Source organism: Triplophysa rosa, unplaced genomic scaffold, assembly GCF_024868665.1.
Source record: "Triplophysa rosa unplaced genomic scaffold, Trosa_1v2 scaffold287_ERROPOS314419+, whole genome shotgun sequence".
Classification (NCBI taxonomy): Eukaryota; Metazoa; Chordata; class Actinopteri; order Cypriniformes; family Nemacheilidae; genus Triplophysa; species Triplophysa rosa.
This window is the reverse complement of record NW_026634302.1, coordinates 78,927-101,498: the sequence shown is the minus strand read 5'-3', so window position 1 is coordinate 101,498 and position 22,572 is coordinate 78,927. Positions and strand designations below refer to the sequence as shown.

The following is a 22,572-nucleotide window of genomic DNA, read 5'->3' as shown; positions in this document are numbered from 1 at the left end:
AGAGCGAGGTCGGTGGCGGCGCGGAGTTCCTGCATAAGCGCTGGGTCGGTCTTACCCTCGTGGAGCTCTCTCAACGCCCTGGCCTGGCAGGAGCCATAGCGTGGAGAGAGGAGGCAGCCTGGTCCGCCGCAATGTAAGCTCTCGACACCAGAGATGCCGAGAAACCACATGCTTTGGACGGGAGTCTAGGTCGAGCCCCCCCAGGTGGCCGCCACCTACGGGCACGAGTGCACCGCGGTGGCAACTCCACCTGGGGACACCGACGCATCCTCCAGCTGTCTCAACCTCGAGGGAAGAGAGGGTGACAGAACTTTGTTTGACGTGAAACGTGCTGGAAGGGGCGTTCCAGGTCTTGCAAAGTCCTTCATGCACTTCCGGTAAACACGGCACTGGGGGCGGGCGCGGCTTGGAGCCGCGCTCAAACCCGAGGCGCAATGTAGCCAGCCGCGAACGCCGGGAGAGGCAGTGCGGGCACTGCATCCCAACACTCACGGCGGCCCAGGAAAGCATGGCCGACATCTCGACATCCGCTTTTTCCTGGGCTCGACCCCCGATGGAGGGATCCCGAAGAATTGTCGGAGTCGGATGGCAGTACGTCACCCCCCGATGCTGCAAGAGACCTCTCATCATCACGCATCGTGTCCGAATACGTGATTGAGGAATAAAGACGGCGGACCGTCTTTTTGGGGAATGGTCAGACGAGCGAAACGAGGTGTGAACGGTCCGTGAGCCGTGGCTGGCGGATTATCGCTCACAGTAATCCTCATCTCACCCTCGCTGCTTGCCATAGTGGACGGCAGGGCCGTAGTCCTGCCGCCATGGAACGGGTAGCAAACGAGGTGGTGGCTGAGTCCCGTGGGAACACAGCCACCTGTGACGCAACGTCTGAATCGTCACCACCCGCAGTGCGGGCAGGACGTATCCACAACGTCTGCCCCAGCATACTGGAAGCAGGCATTGTGTCCGTCCCTCTCCTCGACGAGTGTGTTGCACCCATGAGAACAGCGGGACAAGCCACGCTGGAGAAATTTGCTCTTTTAGAAAAGGAAATTTGCTCGAACACCTCCGGAACTGCCGAGACGCCCAGCGGAGAGTCACTGCAGGAAGGGACCGTCCGCTGTCCGCTGTCCACGTCGTAGATTCCAGCAGAAAGAATGATCACCATCCCAGCAGCCCTGGTCCTCTTCAACGCCCTCCAGTGGCCTGGAGGAGACAGCGAAGAGGAGACCATCGCCCCATCAGCAGCCGCGGGCAGCGGCTGTCATGGGATCACCTCAGGGGGATCGAGGCTACCATTGGGCCCGACCCCAGCCACAGCGCTGGTAGGTCGGATAGGGACGGTTCCTGCCCCGTCCCTCCATCTGCTGGCCCCCTCTGGGGGGCTGGCGCCCACTTACTCTCAAAAAGGAGAGTTCCTCTCTCTCTGGGTTACCTCAGCCGCTCTCACCCTCGGCACGACGGTGAACGGCAAACTCGACGTTGCGTCATGGCAAAGCGCAATGTCGAGTATAAACACCAGCCCTCAGCACTCTCAGTCAGACAGTGCATTGAGCTGCGCAGTCGCCAGGCAGGAACTATGACAGAGCCGATCTCCTCCCCGGGGGGCCTCCCCTGGCAAGGAATCCGTACTGCTAGCCATCGAACCACCCTCCACGGGGGCGATGAAGCAGATCGACCTCTAGTCCCCTGTCACAGTTCTGGGAGCCCCCAGACTGTCAGGCGGGCTGAGGAAGACGATCCGTCTCGACTACGCGATTCAGTCGCTACACGTCCGCCCAAGTTCCGGGACGTCCTTTTACCTCAGGCAGAGGCAGGGATGCCCCCGTACTTCGGGCGGAGGTCGCCTCCCTTCTGGTGAAGGGAGCGATCGAGCCCGTCCCACCGGCCGAGGTGTTTAGCGGGTTTTAAAGCCCGTACTTCATTGTCCCTAAGAAAGGCGGAGGGTTGCGCCCTATCTTGGGTCTGTGTGTTCTGAACAGGCACCTACACTAGCTGCCTTTCAGGAGGGTCACGCAGAAGCGCATCCTGGCGTCCGTCAGGCGTCAGGACTGGTTCATGGCAATCGACCTGAAGGACGCGTACTTTCATGTCTCGATCCTCCCTCGACTTCGGCCGTTCCGACGGTTCACGTTCGAGGGACGGGCATATCAGTACAGGGTCCTCCCCTTCGGTCTGTCCCTGTCTCCACGAGTCTTTACGAAGGTCGTGGAAGCCGCCCTCCTTCCCCGTTGGGAAGGAGGTGTGCGGGTACTAACTATCTCGACGACTGGCTCAAGTTTGGGCACACTCTCGAGATCTGTGGTGTACACACAGGGACCTGGTGCTCCGGCACCTAGATCGGTGGGGCCACAGGTCAACTGAGATAAGAGCAAGCTCTCCCCGGTGCAGAGCATCCTCTTTCTCGGTATGGAACTCGACTCTGTCCTCACGGGCGGCCCCGCTCACCCCCAGGGGGGGGCGCGAGGACTAGCGCGCCCGGTCAGTGTTGAACTGCCTGAGATCAGACAGTCAGCGGTCCCCCTGTAACAGGAGGCTCCTGGGATTCATGGCATCCTCGGCGGGGGTGGCCCCCCCTCGGGTCGATGCATATACGACCGCTCCAACACTGGCGGCAGAGTCAAGTTCCTTGGAGAGCGTGGCACACCGGCAGCAGGCGTTGGTCACACGCTTTTCTGCCGACACACCCTAAGGGGTGCCGTGTGCAACGGGCAAGCAGTGTCGGGGCGGTGGACGGGCCCCCGCCTGCGTTGGCATTCAACTGCCTAGAGTTGTGGGTTGTGCTACTTGCATTGAGGGACTTCCTCTCGTGCAGGGAAGCACGTGCTGGTCCGGTCGGACAGCACAGCTGCTGTGGCGTATTCTTCACTCACAGCAGCTAACATGACTCGCCCGACGCCTCCTCCTCTGGAGTCAGCAGGTGATCAGCTCCCTGCGAGCCACACACATCCCAGGCGTCCTGAACCAGACAGCCGATGTGCTCTCTCGTCAGTTGACGCCTTGCGGAGAGTGGCGACTCCCTCCCCGCGCAGCCGGCTCATTTGGGGGCAGTTTGGCCAGGCACAGGTGGTCCTGTTGCCTCCCCGAACTCCTCCCATTGTCCGCTTGGGTACTCCCTGTCCGAGGTACCCTCGGCACGGATGCCCTTGCGCACAGCTGGCCGCGGGACAAGCGGAAGTACGCTTCCCCCCAGTGAGCCTCATTGCACAGGGCCTGTGCAAGGCCAGGGAAGAGGAGCATCAAGTGGTACTAGTTACGCCCCTTCGGCCTAACCAGGACTTGGTTCTCGGAGCTGAGGCTCTGACAACAACTCCCCCCTGGCCGCTCCCCCTGGCGGACAGCTTCCCCAGGGGAAGGGGCACGTTACGGCATCCCAGGCAAAACCTGGTCTCCATGTCTGGACGGGACGAGGAGATCCTGAGTGACCCACCCCCGGTCCGGTTGGGACGTCACTCAGGCTAGGGCTTCGGCCACTGGGCGGCTATACGCCCATAGGTGGCGCCTCTTCTCGTCCTGGTGCTCTTCTCGGCGAGAAGACCCGCGGAGTTGCTCGGTCGGGTACGAGCTGTCCCGTCCTCAAGAGAGACGGGGGAGTAACCTCTCCCCCTCCACACTGGGAATGTATGTAGCCGCTACGGCCGCTCATCATGACCCAAGTGCTGGGTAGCCTCTGGGACAGCACGACCTGGTCATTAGGTTCCTAAGGGGCGCGAGAGGGTGACCACCTTACCCGCGCTCCGTACCCTCTTGCGACCTAGGTGGCGGGCCTCAAGAGGCCCCGCCCCCTTCGAGCCTCTCGGGGTTGCCGCTCTTTCTCAGTCTTGATAAAGACGGCTTTCCGCATGGCGCTCACCTCCAAGAGGGTAGGGGATCTACAAGCACCCTCCGTGTCCACAGATTGCCTAGAACTCGGGGCCGGGATTCTCACGTTATCTTGAGACCCCGCCCCGGCTACGTGCCCAAGGTTCCCACCACTCTCCCGAGAGACCAGGTGGTGAACCTGCAGGCGCTCCCCACCGGGGAGGAAGACCCAACCTATCCGTGTTGTGTCCAGTACGCGCACGGCGCCTCTACTTGGACCGCACGCAGAGCCCAGAAGCTCTGAGCAGCTCTTTGTCTGTTTCGGAGGTCAGCAGGAGGGCTGTCTCCAAACAGAGGCTGGCGCACTGGATCGTGGATGCCCTCGTTAGGGCATACCGATCTCATTTCGCCCCTGCCCGTTGGGGGTGAGGCACACCCCTCGTGGGCACTGGCTCAGGGCGCCTCTCTGGCAGACATCTGCAGAGCTGCGGGTTGGGCTATGCCTAACAACTCCGTGAGGTTCTAATACCTACGCGCGGAACCGGTGTCAGCCCGCATCCTGGCAAGGTGTGGGACCGGCAGCCGGTAGGGCGTACGCCTGCGGAAGCCCTTCCCCCTCCGGGGGGAGCAGTGGCGATCCCGCCTCACTTCTTTCCCCTCGGGTAAAGAACAGGCATTCCATCCATCACTAAGCACCCTTCCAGGGGACAGGCTGGGCAGAGCAGCCCTGCCCCCTTAGGCCGGGGAACAGTTGAGTTATCTCCCACATAGCTCTAACCGGACCTAGTGCTCCAGACGTGGTAACCCCCCCTCCGTGGGCTGTTCCGTCTGATGTATCCTCATGAATGGTTCCCACCTTGGCAACCCATGACCTCCCCAGGTGGACTCCCACCTTGCGGTTAACTCCTGCAGTCCGCACATTCCTCCCATGAGTTCTCCCCTGATGGTGAGACCATGTGGTGTCTCCACTAATTCCTCCCTACGGTAGGTAGTGGCCTCTGCAGGCTTTTTCCCCCCCAGGGGGGAATAATGCTTACCCAGTGGCCCGTACGGTGCCGGGCGGCTTCTCGCCATTTAGAGAATCAGGCCTCCGCCCGTGACGGCCGGCGTTAGGGGGCTTCCCAACTTTTTGTGGAAAGCTCTGGGTCCCCCTTCCTCTCCACTGGAAGGTCATAATTTCGCGCTAGCGTGTTCGTCTGACTCGCCCAGGCCAGTCAACGTCGCTCCGCAGAGATTGTGACGCGGCTCAGTGCTGTGGCGTTTTCCATAGGAACCCCATTCTGTCGGTTCGACACAACGTCGAGAGACCGACAGAAAGGGACCGTCTCGGTTACGGATGTAACCTCGGTTCCCTGATGGAGGGAACGAGACGTTGTGTCCCTCATGCCACAACACTGGCCGCCCACCCCAGCGGTCGGGGGAGGATGCTTAGGCTCCTCAGACCAAAGGTGAATGAATGAGCACGCCGGCTTCCCTCTTATACCCGGACATCCGGGGAGGAGCCCGGCATGCAAATTTCATTCGCCAATTTTCATTGGCCTTTTCTATATACTCAGAAGATGATAGGTTCTCAAGACAAACCCCATTCTGTTGGTTCGACACAACGTCTCGTTCCCTCCATCAGGGAACCGAGGTTACATCCGTAACCGAGACGGTTTCCATGTACAGTAAGTCAACACAAGTTTAATATCTGAATAAATGTTGTGATGAAATGTGTTTTGTTGTTGTTTAAGGAGGTGTAAAGTTCTCCAGTCAACAGAAGCTGAATTTGGTGTTGTGTGGAAGTGACGAATCACTGAAGATCTTCATATCAAAACTCATAAGAGGAAAAAACAGAAAGGGAAAGAGTGTTTCTGTTTCACGTGAGAGAGAGAGATCAGTGTGTGTGAAGAGAGAAGCGGCGGTACATGAACGTCTGATCACTGTTGTGAATCTTCCAGCTCTGACTGGACTCTCAGATGAAGAGATGATGTGTCAGACTCTCAACTGCGTGTCTCTCTGTGGTCCTGGAGTCCATGTGTTTCTCATCATCGTTCCTGACGCTCCGCTCACTGACCAACACAAAACAGAACTGCAGGAGATCCAGAGAATATTCAGCTCAAGAATCAACGAACATGCCATCACCGTCATCATCAAAGACAAGAATATAATTGGTCGACTGTTCAGTAAAATGAGTATTTTTCACTCTTCTTCTACTGAGGTGGAGACATCTCAACTGTTTGGAGGTGGTGTGTTTGTTTTGGAGCGCAGCACACAGATGGCATCACTTCTTCAGGACGTGGAGCGTATGAGACAAGAGAACCGTGGAAGATGTTACACAACCTTCATGTATCTGCAGGCTCAGATCGACCGGGAGAGAAACAAACACAGAGCTGAAATAGAGAAACTGAGAAGATCAACAGCAGGTATGAATGACCTCATGACAGTTTTGATCCTGATAGATCCAACTATAGATATGGCTTGCAGTTATGGCCAAAAACAGAGTCCAGTTTCACTAGATATCTCCCGTCAGGAACTTGTTTAAATATCTGTCAATAATGTGTATATAAGTGAATAATAAAATGATTGAATAAATGAATGAATATACTGTATATAATAAATTAATATATGATCAAAATGTAAATGCGTAAAATTTAGTAAGGGTTAGTAAATGGAAAAATAATAAATGGAATAATGTAATATATTAAATCAAACAAGAAACAAATGTATGTTTCTGTATCTATCACTTCTGATGTTATATTGCAAGTTTTAAACAAAGATTATGAAGGTGTTTAATGCCAATAGATGGAAAGTGTGCATTGAATCAGCGCTGTCACCATTCTGAACTAATGATTAATTGTCTGGTAAATAATTGTGATTATGGTGATTAATTGTCTGTTTTACAGATTTGACAGTTACTGCGATTGTCATACAAACTGTCGTACATGTTTGTACACTTGTGATTATTTAATTTAATCCTTTGTAAACTGTCATTTGCATTATAACACCCGTCTACACCAGACGTGATGCAATACGACAATAATTCTACATTTTATCCACACTTTTTCACCAACGGTACAGTAAATGCGTTTGAGAGACACTGAAATGAATGGGTTTCAGGGCAATGTTTGGAACTACCGGACGCTCCATGACGTGAGTTACTTCTGCATTTACATTTTGTCATGAATCACGGCGGAAGAACCCAAATGCAGGCAGCGTTCAGGGGTAACAAAAAGGGTATTTATTACAGAAACTCGTAACTCTCATATTCAACGGCTCTGAGTGCTACATGCTGTTCTAAATGGGTTTGTCGTGTCACGTCACTTGCGTCTGGTGTAGACAGGGTCTTACATTAATAATACATGAGCATCTTCCATAGTGTTTAACCTGTATTAGATTTTTTATCCTTGTGAAGCAGTACAGAAAATCTATTTGTTTGAAATCCATGAATATTTAGAATTTCTTTTTTCAGCAGGTGTAACACACAGTGAAGATGATGATTTGAGGATTGTGTTGTTGGGTAAGACGGGAGTGGGCAAGAGCGCTTCAGGAAACACAATCTTGAGAAGAGATGCTTTTAAATCATTACTGACATCAGGATCAGTGACCAGAGAGTGTCAGAAAGAAACATCTGAATATAAAAGAAGAAAGATCTCTGTGATTGACACTCCAGGACTGTTTGATACTGCCGTTGATAATGTTGAGACCAGAAAAGAGCTTGTGAAGTGTGTCTCAATGGCAGCTCCTGGACCACATGTGTTTCTACTGGTGCTTCAACTGGGACGATTCACTCAAGAGGAGACAGACGCTGTGAAGATCATCCAGGTGACCTTCGGTGACAAATCCAGAATGTTCACCATGGTGCTGTTCACCAGAGGAGATGACCTCAGAGGAACAACGATTGAAGACTTTATTGAACCTAATGATAGTTTACAGAGCATCACCAGACAGTGTGGAAACAGAGATCATGTGTTCAATAATAAAGAGTCTCAAAATCAAACACAGGTTTCTGATCTTCTGGATAAGATCGACTGTATGGTGGCAGCAAACGGAGGCAGTTTCTACACCAATGAGATGTTCCAGCTGGTGGAGAAGAACATCAAAGAAGAACAAGAGAGAATAATGAAAGAGAAAGAAGAAGAGATCAAGAGAAAAGAAGAAGAACTGAAAGCCAAATATGAAGCAGAAACTGAAAAGATGAAGAAAGAGAATCAGAGAGAAAGAAAAGAGATGCAGAGAGAACTGAGAAGAAGAGAAAAGGAGTTTAAGACGAGAGAAGAAGAGATCAAGAAAGAAACGGATGAGAATCTACAAAAAGAGCTTCAGAGAAAACTGGAAGAACAGCAGAAAGAGTTTGAAGAGGAGAACAAAAGGAAAGAAAAAGCTCTAGAAGAAAAACAGCAGAACTTCAGATACCTGGAAGAGAAACAAAACCTTAAAGATAGAATCCAGAAAGAAACAAGAGAACAAGCAGAGCGTGAATATCTTCAAAAACTTGATGATGAAGTGTCTAAAGCCTTACAACAATCTGAAAAGAAACTCCCGAGACGCGCAAAGCTGGCTCGTGACTGGAGCTTTTATGGAAGTTTTGTTGGAGCAGCTGCTGGAGGTTTGGTCGGTTCTGGTGAAGATCTTGTTCAATGGATCATTAGCAAACATTCTAATCGTCAAGATAAAACTGAACCTGTGTGAGGAGTTTGATAAATGAGCAGACATTAAAGTAGAAAATAAAAAATTAGTCAAGTCAATGTTATTTATTAATAAATAAATTTTCACCCAAATCAGATTCGCTTAATAGGACTAGGTGTTATAATCCCACTATTTCAGCACAGTTGAATTGCCCAATAGGACATTTCCCTGCACGCCTTATGCGTGGGGAAGCAGTCAAGAATATGAATAGAGGAAAGGAGGTCGCAGGTTTCACTGGGTTCGTCGGGCATCCACTGTGTTTTGGCATAAATTATTATAGAAACGCATAGCATATTTACCTTTCCTTGCCATTATCAGAGAGACATCTCATGAGTTGTGTGACTTTCATCACATTATCCTGGGTGAAGAATGCCTTTTGGTGAGGTGCTGCTGATAATGCCCTTTGTATGGTTCCATCAATGCGACACATCGTCAGTTGTGCACCTCAGCCTCATAGGGTGTTTCGGCCCTTTATCACAAGACACCCTCAGCCAAGGGAGGCCCACCGCAGGTTGATCAGACCTGGGTGTGTGTCGCACTGTTACATGGTCATCTGGCAGCCCATGCTGTGTCCATCCGCCTCAACCACAGCCATTGGCTTCTTCTTTCTGCACCACTGGCCAGTTCTTGATTATCCTCCACTGGACCTGTCCTCTGAGAAGAACCTATTGTCAGCTATTGTGACCTCTGCATTTAACCCGTCCAGTGAGTAGTGAACTCACGCACTGCAAGTCGTGAACACATATACACTAGAAGCAGTGGGCAGCTATCACTGCAGCTCAAAGGCACCGCAGTCGTTACCCGCCGGCCCTGAGAATCAAACCGGCAACCTTCTGGTCACAAGAAGGTCACAAGTCTGACTCTCTAACCATTAGGCCACGACTACCCAAACCCTTAATGCACGCTCAGAGCCCCCGGTCCTGTGTGGCATACCATTACAACACATTACCAAAGTCAACGCAACCATACGCACCAACTTGTTGGCTAAGGCTGTTATAGCCCCACTGGCTCCGTTAATGCGCGCTCAGTGCCCCCGGTCCCGTATGGCATAACACTACAACTCACAACCCCATTTTATTACGTGGTCACTTGACATCCCATATTGTGTCCTTCCGTTTCAACCACAGCCAGTGGCTGCTTCTCTCAGCGACAGTGGCAAGTTCTTTGACTACCGTCTGTTGGGCCTGTCCTCTGATCCTCACTTACTTTAGAAGCCTTGTAGTGGAATTGGAAACAAAGCCCCTGCAGCCCACTTCCACCGGGAACACTTTCGCTGTCTATCCCCAATCTTCAGCCTCCGCTGCCAAGTTGGCATACTGGAGATTCTTTCTTTCAAATGCTTCCCAAGGTACAGTCAACTCAACTATGAGGACTGTCCTACTGGAGCTGGACCACACAACCATGTCCAGCCGCAGGTTGATCGCTGCGAAGGGGAAAGTAAGTCTGTGGTTTAAATCAACTCGCATTTCCCAATCCCTGGCTATACTCAAATAAAAAATTAAATATGAAACATGCTTAAACGTAATAATGAATGTTTTGTTATAGCTTTTGTATCAGGGGCGCCACCATCTTGCTGTGCTCCAACCTGTGACGTCATGGGTTTGGTGAGTTCATGAGTGGTGACAAAAGTGCGTTGGTCCTTTGAGGAAAAAGTAGTTGTATATGTTACATAATGTTTGATTGCTATGGGAATCTTGAATAAGATATCTGTACCCATAATACTCTGCTTACAAAACCTTGCTTTGTGTGCTAATTTTTCCTTACATATGTCTGACTTTTTGTTCCCAGTGAAACAAGCGTGTCTTGTCTGCAAAAAAAAAAAGAAATCATTTATTTGGAAACAAAAAATTTTTATATTTAGATTTTATTTATCCAATTTCCAAATTTTTTCTGTATTTGTGAGGATTATAAGTCAAGTCTATTTGGGTTTATTTAGGCTGCATTGAAATACAAATGACAATTATTTTGTGGATGTGTTCGTTTACTTTGCAAGGAGCAACTCATGTGAGAGCGTTAATCATTAATCAAATTAAGATTTGGTTCTGTAATATGACTTTGTCATTTTTTTAATTTAATGTATAAATTGTATAATCTATAATGTGTAAATAAAGACATAAAATATAAATTTTCTCTAATATGCCCCAAGGTCTACTGTATATTAACCTGCTGTGTAATAAAACATTTGATACTGTATATGCAGAATATGAGTCTTCTGAAAAAAACAGGTTTCAGTGTGGACTGCAGTCTTGTGTATTTTTCATGCAATATTAACCCTTTTTATCATCAGTTAGCGAATGGTGTTTAATTTGAAATTGTACATGAAGACAGAGAGAAATGTGTTGTCTATTGGCAAAGTTTTTCTTGGGCCCTTCTAAAAATATTAAGCTTGACAATTAAAACAGAAATACTTCTTATTTGTGTACTGTATGTCATCACATGAGTAGATGTTGAGAATTACCTAAGGGTCAGTATTCGGTGGTGAAGACTTTGTGCTGTCCAACAGAAGTCCTGCGCATGTAACTATGATCCTTCAGGATTCCTGTTGGGTCATTTTCTAATGGAAAAATAACAGAAACTAAAGTTCTTTTCCTAAATATTAAATTCTTTGACATATTACCAGCACATAAATTATCATACAGTATGTAACAGTTTAAAATCATTCATCAAACATAAATCACACACTGATATATTTATCGTAAGAAGTCCTTATTTTTCATGAATCATACAGGTATGTGGATGTGCTTCTCCAGAAGAGGACGCAGGTGAGTTTTACATCAAACTGTCAATCCAGTTTTGACTTTCTCTTTTGGAATAGAAGGCGGTGATGATGATAACGATGACATGGCCTACAGTGCAAGTAAGATTTGAAATACACTTATTTTGATTATTTAGACTACAAATTAGATTTGTCATTTGAAATAATCTCAGCCATGTGATGAACATGTTACACTGACAGATTGTGTGTATGTTTGTGTGTTTAGCAGACGGCAGAAGAAGTCCAGAACTTCTCTCCCCCGACAGTAAGTCAATGAAATGATAAGAGAGCAACAGTGAAGTGTGATATAGTTTCATATATACATGATGTAGTTCAGTTCTGATGAAAGAGACTGTGATTGTGATTTAACATGTAAAATCAGATTAATACAAACATGATCAATATTTAGTGAATATCACAGCAGCTCCCTGTCCTGTGTCAAACACACGCAGCCTTTTGAAAGGTTAAATCAATGAATCAGTTTAATTATTTACAGCGCAGTATCACCAATACTGTTTACAACCAGACTAATGCACTGTTCAATATTGAGTGGTATGGTTTTGTAGTACTGTATAGTTTTATATTATACTTGCTTTCTGAGGGTGATGTATGACTGCCATGACGCAGTGCATTAGTTCGATCCGTGACAGTTCTTTGACAGATCAAACTGACGTGTCATGATGTGGGGTGGTGTATGGAATGTAGGCTACAGCAAATCAGTCCAACCAGTTTCTGGGTTATTACCGTAATAAGAACACAGTGCTTTATATATAACACTCACACAACAATAAAACAAGACAGTGACAGAGTTTCTCACCGTCTAAAGTGATAGTTGTGTGAAGATGGACAGCTGGAGCAGATCAGTCACACAACAAGGTCAACTTGTTCTTATGTGTTGGTCTTATGTTCTAATCACTTATTTGAAATAAATACTCATCCATAATGTATTGTGTTATGTGAATTATGTTACACTAATACTTACATCATTACTGCACCCTTTAAAAGCATTCTGTAGTTTAATGTGCTGTTGTGACAGCTGAAGATGAAAGACGTTCACTATTCCAAAGAAAAGGAAGCAAACATAGATGTGAGTTATTTCATTTAAAGATACGTTTAATAGAATAGATGTTAAATTATAATCTTAGAACTGTTACTTCATTTTGATTTAATAATAGAAAAGGGTAGTTGACAAATGACAAATTTGTGAATGTGTCCTGGTGTGAAAAACTAGCAGAGATTTATCTTCATTATTATGTTATAAAATAAATAATAACACAAATGAATATGTTGTTAACCGTTTGTTTTCAACATGTTTGCTATGTCACACTATAGGACACATGTACGGTTTATTTGTCAAATACCCAAATACACTGTATGGAGAAACGTAATGTGTTCTAATGAACAGGTTTGACTCCTTGAGTCATTTCTGGGAGCACAAATCTTAATGCTTCAACAGATAATGATATTCTATTGTGTTTCTAATTTTACAGCAACAGCTTGGGCGGGGCTCTTTTCCATTCAAACATGACGTTGGGTGTGTCTCAATCAGCTGTTCAGTAGTCAGGGCACTGATCAAGGTGTCGGCCATTTTAAGTGCTGTCTCATTCACAAAATCCTTTCAGTGCACTCATTACGTTCGTTCCCTAAATAATCCCACAATGCAATGCAAAAGTCAGGGAGCATCAATGCTCACTATGTTCCCTTAACGGAAATTTCGTGACATTTTTTTATCTGTTTTCGAGCCAACTTAATGAAATGCGACAGAACTTTTGAAAAAACATTTATTTAATGTATAAACACACATCGCTAGACAGGCAGGGAACACAATCTACTTAACAGTTGAATTTAATATTAGACCAAATTTGTGCACTGATATGTAACAAAATATTTAAATATTAAAGTGTTTCTCATATGTATTTCAACTGTTATTAAAATAGACTTTGAACCAAAAACTCATCACCCAACACCAATGACTTGTACACAGGGCTGCAGTCTCTTTGGAACGGATAAATGCGCTTTCAAAACTGTTGCAACAGAGATGGAAACAAAATTCTTTACAATGCCATTTGTAGAAATGCAATTTTGAACAGTTTCAGAAGTGCCCTTTTACATTTACATTGAGTCATTTAGCAGATGCTTTTATCTAAAGCGACTTACAGATGAGGGAAACAATGTAAGCAATTGGAACAACATAAGGACAACAAAAAGCATAAGTGCAATAAAACTGGTCTCATATAGCATACCACAGTATACAAAGCTAAGTTTGAGGTATTTTTTTATTTATTTTTTTGAAAGAGTAGAAAAGAAATAGAAGTCAGAACTGATCGGTCAGGTGTTGACGGAATTTCTGTCCCAGAGTAACTGTGCACCTGTGTACTAGTCATTGATGTTCGGTGATGAGTTTTTGACTCGAAGTCTGCATTTAGAAACACACAATTCCCTAGAATACCATGATATGCTGTAGCATTAAGATTTGTAATCATGGAAATGACAAAAAGTAGTCAAACCTGTACATGAGAAGGGGGTGTCCTAAATGTGAGACACGATAGCACAGAGCTGATCATATGTGCCGATCCTACGCGCAAATCCCCAGAGAAAACAAAACGTATCTGACCCGTTTAAAGCAGGGGCGGCGCTAAGGGTGGGCTAAGGGGGCTGAAGCCACAAATGTTTTCAGTAAAGCCCCCAATGTTTTATTACCATGCCGTGTACGAACCACTTAGGGGCCATTTACATTTCACGTCTTTTGCGTGTGAACGTGCGTTATTTTAAATGTAGATGTGTGGCAGGTGCACTCAAGCAGGGAGCAATGCCGGCGCACATAAGTGTGGTGTGACATGCTGCCTTTTCCAGGCATGGAGCTGCTGAAAATCCATTTATCCTTTGCCGAAACCTTCTCGTCTTCACAGCGAGCCCAGCTCATGGTTGCTTAGCAAAGGCAGATGTCACGACAGCCCAAGCTCCCGGGCACTTTAGAAACAAAGAGAAAGTGGAGCGGCTTGTTTTTTCCCACACGTTTTAGACATGAAATGTACATTTAAGTTTAGTCATTTACAGAGAGTTTTAGGAAACAATACAGCGATATGTCTATAATACAATAAGTGCTAACACCAAGTTACTAGTTTTCACAAAACCCAGAACAATACCTGTTGAGAGAAAGAGAGAGAAGTGGTCAGAAATGTGAAGAGGTGTGACTTTCATGTTATCTGTGGTGCAGTTACGGGTGTAGATGAGATCAAGCTGCTTTCCTGATCCGCTGCGATTACCAGCTGTGGCGAGGCGCGTGAGGTCGAACGAGGTGGTGAGGGAGTGGAAGTCAGACGCATAGTGTTTCTCTAGGTGGACGTTGAAGTCCCCAAAGACTACAAGAGGGCCGTTGTCCTCCGGGAATGACGAAAGCAGCACATCTAACTCTTCAATGAAGTTGTGAAAAGGACCTGGGAGGGGACGGTAAACTACAACAACACTGAGCTGAGTGGGAGAAGCCATATTAACAGCGTGCAAAGAGAAGACAGTGTGGAATATTTCCAATTATTGTTGATAAGCAAACCCGTGCCTCCTCCTCTTCCAGTTTGGCGGGGAGAGTGAGAGAAGGAGTAGTTTCTGGAGAGAGCAGCGGGTGTGGCTGAATATTCAGGACCAATCCAAGTCTCAGTAAGATCTAGAGTGTGAATGTCAGACTGGCTAGCAAAAAAGCATGGATGAAGTCAGTCTTGTTCACTGCTGACTGACAGTTCCAGAGAACCACAGAGAGAGACAGAGGTGAGAATGGGACGCACGCGAGAGTGAGCGCGTCGTGCCTTGCGTCTTGTGTGAGAACACTGTCCGCGGTGGAGTAAAGGAATAAACTGGAAACACGTGATGTTAGTATGACGTTAGTAGACAAGAAAAGTTCAAACAGAAGGACTATTCTTAAGTGCCTTGTCAGTGTCCTTGCTCATTGTTTGAAATGTATATTCGAACACATATTTGGATGTCTCTGGGCTAATCCACTCACCCTAGAACTGTCCCTGGTTTCAAGTCTACACAGAATATTGAATGTTAAGCCTGTATAGAAGAGATCAGACATCACAGTCTTGATGAATAAAGGAGAAGATAAACGCCAGTGTCACTCACCAATGTAAATAACAAGCTTCAAATGACACATCACTGGTTTCACTGATCTTCAGATTCTTTTCAATAGACTTTTACACAACTGTGTCTATCACGGTGTTAAATGCAGCCTTGCCAGGGATACTGTGCCATAAACCAAACACTATGGACTCGGTGCACAAGAGTTAGTGACGAACATCAGATGTTGTCAGAGGTCGGGATATCAGTTTCTGGTTTAATTTCTAAAACGACTTAACATACTGTCACGGTTTACGCAGGGAACAGACAAAACGAGCAGGTAATCAGAAGGATATCTTTAATCCACGACGAACTCAGGGAAAACACAACACCAAAACATTCAATACTGGACAATGAAACAACCAAAGAAGAGAACTTATATAACACAGATAATGAGACATAAACAGGTGACTAGGATAAACTAATAATGTTCAAATGATGGGGATCAGGTGAGATGGTGAAAAGGATTATGGGAAGTGTAGTCCAGTTGTAAGTGAGGGCAGACGGTGGATTGTGACACATACCTAAACAACGACTGGGGTAAACCACATTACTGTCAAATTTGACTTGTAATAAACACTATGGTGGCGATCCCTCCCATGTAAGCTTGCTGGACAAGTCACTAGCGGTACATTCACATGGGGGTCAGCGTTAATGCTTCTCATTTACTTTGAATGGGTGATGTCATGCTTTGCCGAACGGAATTACAGTTTGGGTCCATCGGCGTCGCTTCACTGCCGTTGCTCGTGGCAGAAGTTGAAAATATCTCAACTTTTCAAACGCCAATGCAGGTGTCAGCCAGTCAGATCGCCTAATGCAAATAACCTAGTGCAGGCGCTAGCCAATTGCATTCATGCAAGACCGGAGAACAATGTGATTGGCTGTTGTCACTATGACGATCGCATCAGGCCACGCTTCAGACACGCCCTCCATCAAGCGTTGACGCCCGTGTGAATGCAGGGTAAAACATCGTAAACTGTCAAAATTTAAAGAGATAGATAACCTTAGATTGAAATCGCCATTACAACTGTTTTACGTTATATAACATTTGATCTATGCCTTAATTATGTTGGAATGGACTAAACAACAAATTATTTTCACGAGCTGAAAGGTAGAAGAAAATAATATATGTAATGTTTTCATTCTGTTATTATTTCACAGTTTTGCACCACCTTTCAGTGGTGTCCCACAATGTCTAACACAAACGTATTACCTGTCCCACATTTGGTTTGGTCACCTTACCACAGAGACAACTGATTCATTGACTTAGCACATACAATATGAGACCAATCAGAGGATGATCATTCTGTTGCAATCCAAAACGTACTATATTACTACACGTGTCTCTCACGTGGCGTTCTTTCCACTTGCTCGGTTTCTCTCTTACCTCCACAATTTCTGGGATATTGTATATTACATCAAGGAGCCACTAAATATGCGGGAGACTCCCCGAACTTCTGGGAGAGGTGGGATGTCTCCAACAGTCAGAGGCAGACGAAGTACACAACTTCCTTACTTGAGTGAAAGTACAGATACTACTGGTCAAATATTACTCCACTACAAGTCAAAGTTGTAAAGACAGATTCTTACTTGAGTAAAAGTACAGAAGTACGTGCTTTAAACGTACTTAAGTATTAAAAGTACATTTCCTTTATGTCAGTTGTGCATTGTTTTATTGTCGTATACCTTGTGCCTCTGAAGCAACCTACTGAATACACCGAGTAGCTCACAGTATCAGTTGTATTAAAGGAGTAGTTCACTTCAACATTTGAATGAAGTCAATGGGGGCAAATTTTGCAGTGAGCAACTCCTTTAAGAGCTTTATATGTTTAGCACACATATGTTTAGTTTAGATATAATCCTGTATGATCATTTAACCTAATTATCCTCATTAGCCCCCTAGGCCTATGTATTTATGAGCAGTGTTCTTTTATTTTGTATATTCCCTTTACCAGTTTTAGCAGCAATTTACCAGTAAGTAGTAAGGTTCTTGTATATAGTAAAGTGTAGAAGCCATGTGTTTGTTGGATTTATTACCATTTGTATTACCATAATTTAACTACAAACATAAACTATAGCTAGTATAATGAAACTATGGTATTTTTAGTTGCTGTGGTTTTACTAAAGATTATTTTCCTATATATAGAAAATGGTAAATATGTGGATACTGTGGTTTTACTGCAAATACCATCCCTGCTGAAAAAAACAATGAATTTTTTAACTAGAATGAGATTTTTTAATTAAATTCCTCTTTGTAGTGTGTTTTGGGTTTTATTCCAACAGGATTTACCATCCCATCAATAGAATCCATCACATACAATAGACAACAAGTATCCATAGTACAAGTCCCATTATAACCATTAAATCCATTACATTTTATGTTGTATTTTGGGCAGGGTTCTATTGTTTTTATACAGATATACAGGAATACTTCAACTATAGTTACTTCAGTAAAAACCAACACATTCTCACTCCCGACTCGTCACATATTTACGCTCGGTCAGCGCCCTTCGGCGTCACTTTTGAACGCGCAGGGTACCCCTTTGGCGTCGTATTTCGACGTGAAGGGCACGCGAATTTTACCGTTATTATGAAAATGTATGTTAGATATAATTTGCAATGATGATGTTTCGGGGTTTAATTTAAGTTTAATGGCCAGGATAATTGCTTTTACATGACGCTATTCAGACAGTTTCACAGTTTGAGCAAGTAATGTAACAGTTTATTTATCGTAATATAAAACACATAATACAAGCAGCCACAATGTCGTTCAAAAGTACAGATATTCCAAGGGTACCAACGCGAAACGATCGATTTGTATGAGGAACAGATCCGAAAGCGATCACCGTCCGCCGTAAATCTCAAATCCAGTGAAGGAACGACGTTCAAATATTGCCGCCACAGGAAGTTACGTCAGCTTCGATGCCATTGGCTCTCCCGTGGCTCGTGTCCGACGCGTCATTTCGTTGGCTTTGAACGTGAAACGGTATTGGCTCCCGCGACCGACTTCATCTAGCTGTTCCGGTTTATTTTTTGAATGGGAGCGACTTCATGTATTCACGGACACGCGCGGCATCTTCATGTAAAGTTATTGTAAGGCTTTGGTGCAAAAAGGTCTGCGAAACGAGTTGTTTGTTATATTTTGTCATGCTTTTGGTCAGTTTGTGTAATAAATACCTGTGACTGTACTTTTATTCGCGTGGTGTGTTTTATATGGCTGAGAAGTGGTTAGGGTTAGGTTTAGGGTGAGGTTGAGGTTAGGTGCTACAAAATATTAAAACCATAAATAATTATGAAATGCTAAGAATCGCACGCATCTCGGTCTGGAGCATTTAGCAAACAGCAACGCAGTTCCCTGTTCGTCGAAAAACGACGCCAAAGGGGTACCCTGCGCGTTCAAATGTGACGCCGAGGGGCGCTGACCGAGCGTAAAGATGTGACGAGTCGGGAGTGAGACCGTTGCAAAAAGATCATTCATTTTCGCTTTAAATGCTATAGCAGCAGATCAGAAGTTAACACGCACGTGTAGCTCAAGGTGTATGTGATGCTTATTTATCGTTTAGCCGTTATGCCGATCATTTTCATGACAATGTTTCTACGATCTTTGACTGATCGTTACCCACAGATGATTACACCACACTTTATCATGTGCCTTTTTCCTCTTTTAATGTTCTATTTGTCTTTTTAGAGCGCTATCAATGGTGTAGCAGCGCCTACGTTTACATTAGTTTAGCGGGGAAAATCCCAGAGTTGCCAGATTTGCGTTAAAAAAATCTACCAAATGGCCATTCAAAGCTTGCCGGAAACCGCGAGCATATAAAAGATGAAATACTTGGCAACAGTAAAAGGTCCTGGCAGATCGCAAGCCAGATAAATTGCGCACACAGGAAAACCCGCTGCATAGAAACCATTTTCTACTTTTGGACCTTTTATAAATGTAGTGGAGTAAAAAGTATGATATTTGTCTTTCAAATGTAGTGAAGTTAAAGTACAAGTACTCAGAAAAAATAATACTCAAGTAAAGTACAGATACTCAAAAATGAGATACAAGCTTTGTAAATATTTTACGTTTTTTTGCCAAAAATACGTAGCAATTTTTAAGTTTTATACGGTGTAACACGTCCAAATTCAACGTTTCAGCATCAATAAAAACGTACAAAAATGTTAATGTGCTTGTAAACTTTGCGTACAAATACCTACTTATAAACAATGAGATCAGGCTGAAATATCAAACAACTGATTTTGCAGAATTTTTGGGACAAGAAATGTTTTCTATAATCTGATTTTGACATTATACCATTGTGATTGCATCTAACATTTGTGTTTGTCATTGGCAGCTGTTGGTGGTTGTGAGAAGAGCACCAGTGATGTGAGGATTGTGCTGATTGGAAAAACCGGAGTTGGGAAAAGTGCAACAGGAAACACAATTCTGGGACAGAAAATGTTTCAGTCACGAGCCGGAATGTTTTCTGTGACGAAGCGATGTCAGAGAGAGAGAGGAGAGATGTGTGGACGTGAAGTGACTGTGGTGGACACACCAGGACTCTTTGATACTGACTTAAGCAATGAAGAGATCCAACTGGAGATGATGAGATGTATTGAGCTCTGTGCTCCTGGACCTCACGTGTTTCTGCTGGTCATCGCTGTCGGCCGGTTCACACAAGAAGAGAGAGAAACCCTTCAACTCATCCAGATGACGTTTGGACAGAAAGCTCAGAGCTACACTATAGTTCTGTTCACACAAGGAGACAACCTCGGAGATAAAAGTATTGAAGAATACATTAAGAAAGGTGATCCAGATGTCCATAAACTGATCGGTGACTGTGGAGGAAGATATCATGTGTTTAATAATAGAGATAAAGACCCTCATCAGGTCGAGAGTTTACTGAAGAAGATTGATGAGATGGTGAAGAATAATGACGGCACTTTCTACAGTAATGAAATGTTCCAGGAGGCCGAGAGAGCTCTTCAACAAATTGAGCTGTACAAGAAGAAAGAGGAGGAGGTGAAACGACAGATGAAGGCCATTAAAGCCAAATATGAGGCAGATATTCAAGAATATAAAGAGAAACTACAGGAGGAGACCGCAAGGGAGAAAATTCGAGAACTTCTGCTGATGGTGAGAGAGACAAGACAGTCCAAAAAACATCAAACTGAGGCTGAAGACACGGTACATCCTGAACAATTACAATATAAAACTCATCTAGAGAAAGAGAAAATCCAAAAGCAGAAAAATCCAGTTTCAGCAACAACAGACATAGACACAGAGGAGGAGTCAGCACAAGGAGCAACAGGAGGAGAATCTGAACAACAGATAAAGACAAACAAGAAAGCCAGTAGAAGTTTTAGTTTTGTAAACATAACACTGACCAAAAAGTATAGACAGCAGGCTGAAAGGTCCCAGAAGGAACACGAAGGAAAAGAAAGAGCAGTTAGAGAAGAAAAGCAAGAAGAAAGGAAAGATTCTGTCTCTTTCAGTCAAGAAAGACCTGTGATGAATCCCAAAGATCAGACTGGCTCAAAGATAAAACGAGAAAACATAGATGTGCCTCAACTATCTGAAGAGTTGAGAGAAACAGTAAGAGACAAAGTTCTTCTTCAGCAGATGAGAGAAATAGAGGAACACATGAAGAAGATGACAGAAGATATGGGAATGTACAGAGACGCCGCTGAGAAGCATGCTAAACAACACAAGAAAAACCAAAAGAGAAATGCTAAAAAAATTAACAAAAGAAGAAAACTGCGATGTGTTATTCAATAACAGAGACACCTCTCCAGATCTCCAGTAACTGAATGTGATTCTTGCTGTATGGAAATCTAACCTGTTCTCTTCGATCGGCATATAAATACACAACTACACTTTCTAATCGCATGAAATACATGCTCTTGAGTCCAATTTTGCATTCACGTGATACACAAATCAGGACAAAACTATGGGAGTCAATGGTGACCCAAAATGGCATGGTTCATTAAAATATTTTCATTTGTGTTCCGCACAACAAAGGAATGTATACAGGTTTGTAACAACCGGAGGGTGAACGAATGATGACAACATTTTCATTTCTGGGTGAACTATTCCTTTAGGAAGGATTGGCGTATCGTGCATGCAAAATTGGACTTAAGCATACGCATTACACACAATCGGAAAGTGTAAAGTCGTGTCATTTATATGCAGATTGAAGAGAACGGGTTGGGAAATCAGATTGATAGTTTTATGGACAGGAAAGAGAGGAGATATATAATATATGTTGGTATAGACTGAGGGGTGAGATCAGAGAATGAACCTCACTCACACAACATCTGTCAGGACCTAAAACATATCTTGAAATATTTGAAATTTTCATTTTTATTTGAATTCATTCCAATAACATGTTCAGTTAAGACACATTATTAACACAACAGTTTTAAAAGGTGTGATCAGTAGTTTATTAGTGGTGCTTTTTTCAATCCTCACTATTCATCTCTCATACTTCTTTTACTTTTCAGTGATACACAGTAAAAAAAAAAAACCCTACTGATGTTATATTTAACTTAGTTTTATGTATGTTCATATGCAACGAATAAATGTAAAAAAATTAAGGCCGTTTGGTGGATACATCAATAACTGAATCACCAACTCCATCTACTGGTATTGATTAGATTACAGAAAATGACAGAGGCAAACTCAACAGCACCAGTGGCGTAAATTAAACATTTATTTTTGAGATTATAGACCTGGGTTCGAGACCGCCATGTGCCGAATATATGGAGCGAAATTTGTGCCAAAATTTAACAAACAAATCCAGCGTTTTGCAAACAAACGCAACCTTTTATGCAAAAGAAACTAAACTCTGAAACAAACAGAAAGCGTTTTACAAATACATAATGCAATTCGAGAGAAAATGCAAAGGTGTACCATATAAATGTACTGTGTTTAAGTCTCACCTCTTTATGAGATTCTCTCAGCTTGATATTTTCTCCCAAATGCATGTGCAACTTCCTCTTACAAAACAGCAGGTGGTGCTATTGGGAATTTGACACTAGTTTCTATAGGAAGAAGCCATGAACATTATGCCACCCTTGCCAGTGCCAGAAACTGAATTAATTTAATTCATCAAGTTTCATTCAGTTAGTCTCATGAAATTTATTGAAACTGTTAATAATAATCAGTTGCTGTTCTTAATAATAAATAATGAATTATGCATTGGTTTTAATATACAAATAACGTACAACAAACTGGATGCATTTGCAATGTTGTCGCC

The 22,572-nt window shown here is 44.5% G+C and overlaps 1 protein-coding gene across 1 annotated transcript in view; it reads left to right on the top strand.

The window, feature by feature from the left end:
* LOC130550321 (uncharacterized) overlaps positions 1–21,837 on the top strand; it is a gene marked incomplete at its 5' end in the record, with an annotated part of 23,312 nt that extends 1,475 nt beyond the window's left edge. Inside the window, 6 exons of the mRNA XM_057327758.1 lie at positions 5,532–6,203; positions 7,250–8,463; positions 11,195–11,228; positions 11,282–11,323; positions 11,448–11,486; positions 19,669–21,837. Coding sequence (XP_057183741.1) covers positions 5,532–6,203; positions 7,250–8,463; positions 11,195–11,228; positions 11,282–11,323; positions 11,448–11,486; positions 19,669–21,092 — 3,425 coding nt within the window. The remainder of the gene's footprint in view (positions 1–5,531; positions 6,204–7,249; positions 8,464–11,194; positions 11,229–11,281; positions 11,324–11,447; positions 11,487–19,668) is intronic.
* Positions 21,838–22,572: the final 735 nt, after the last annotated feature.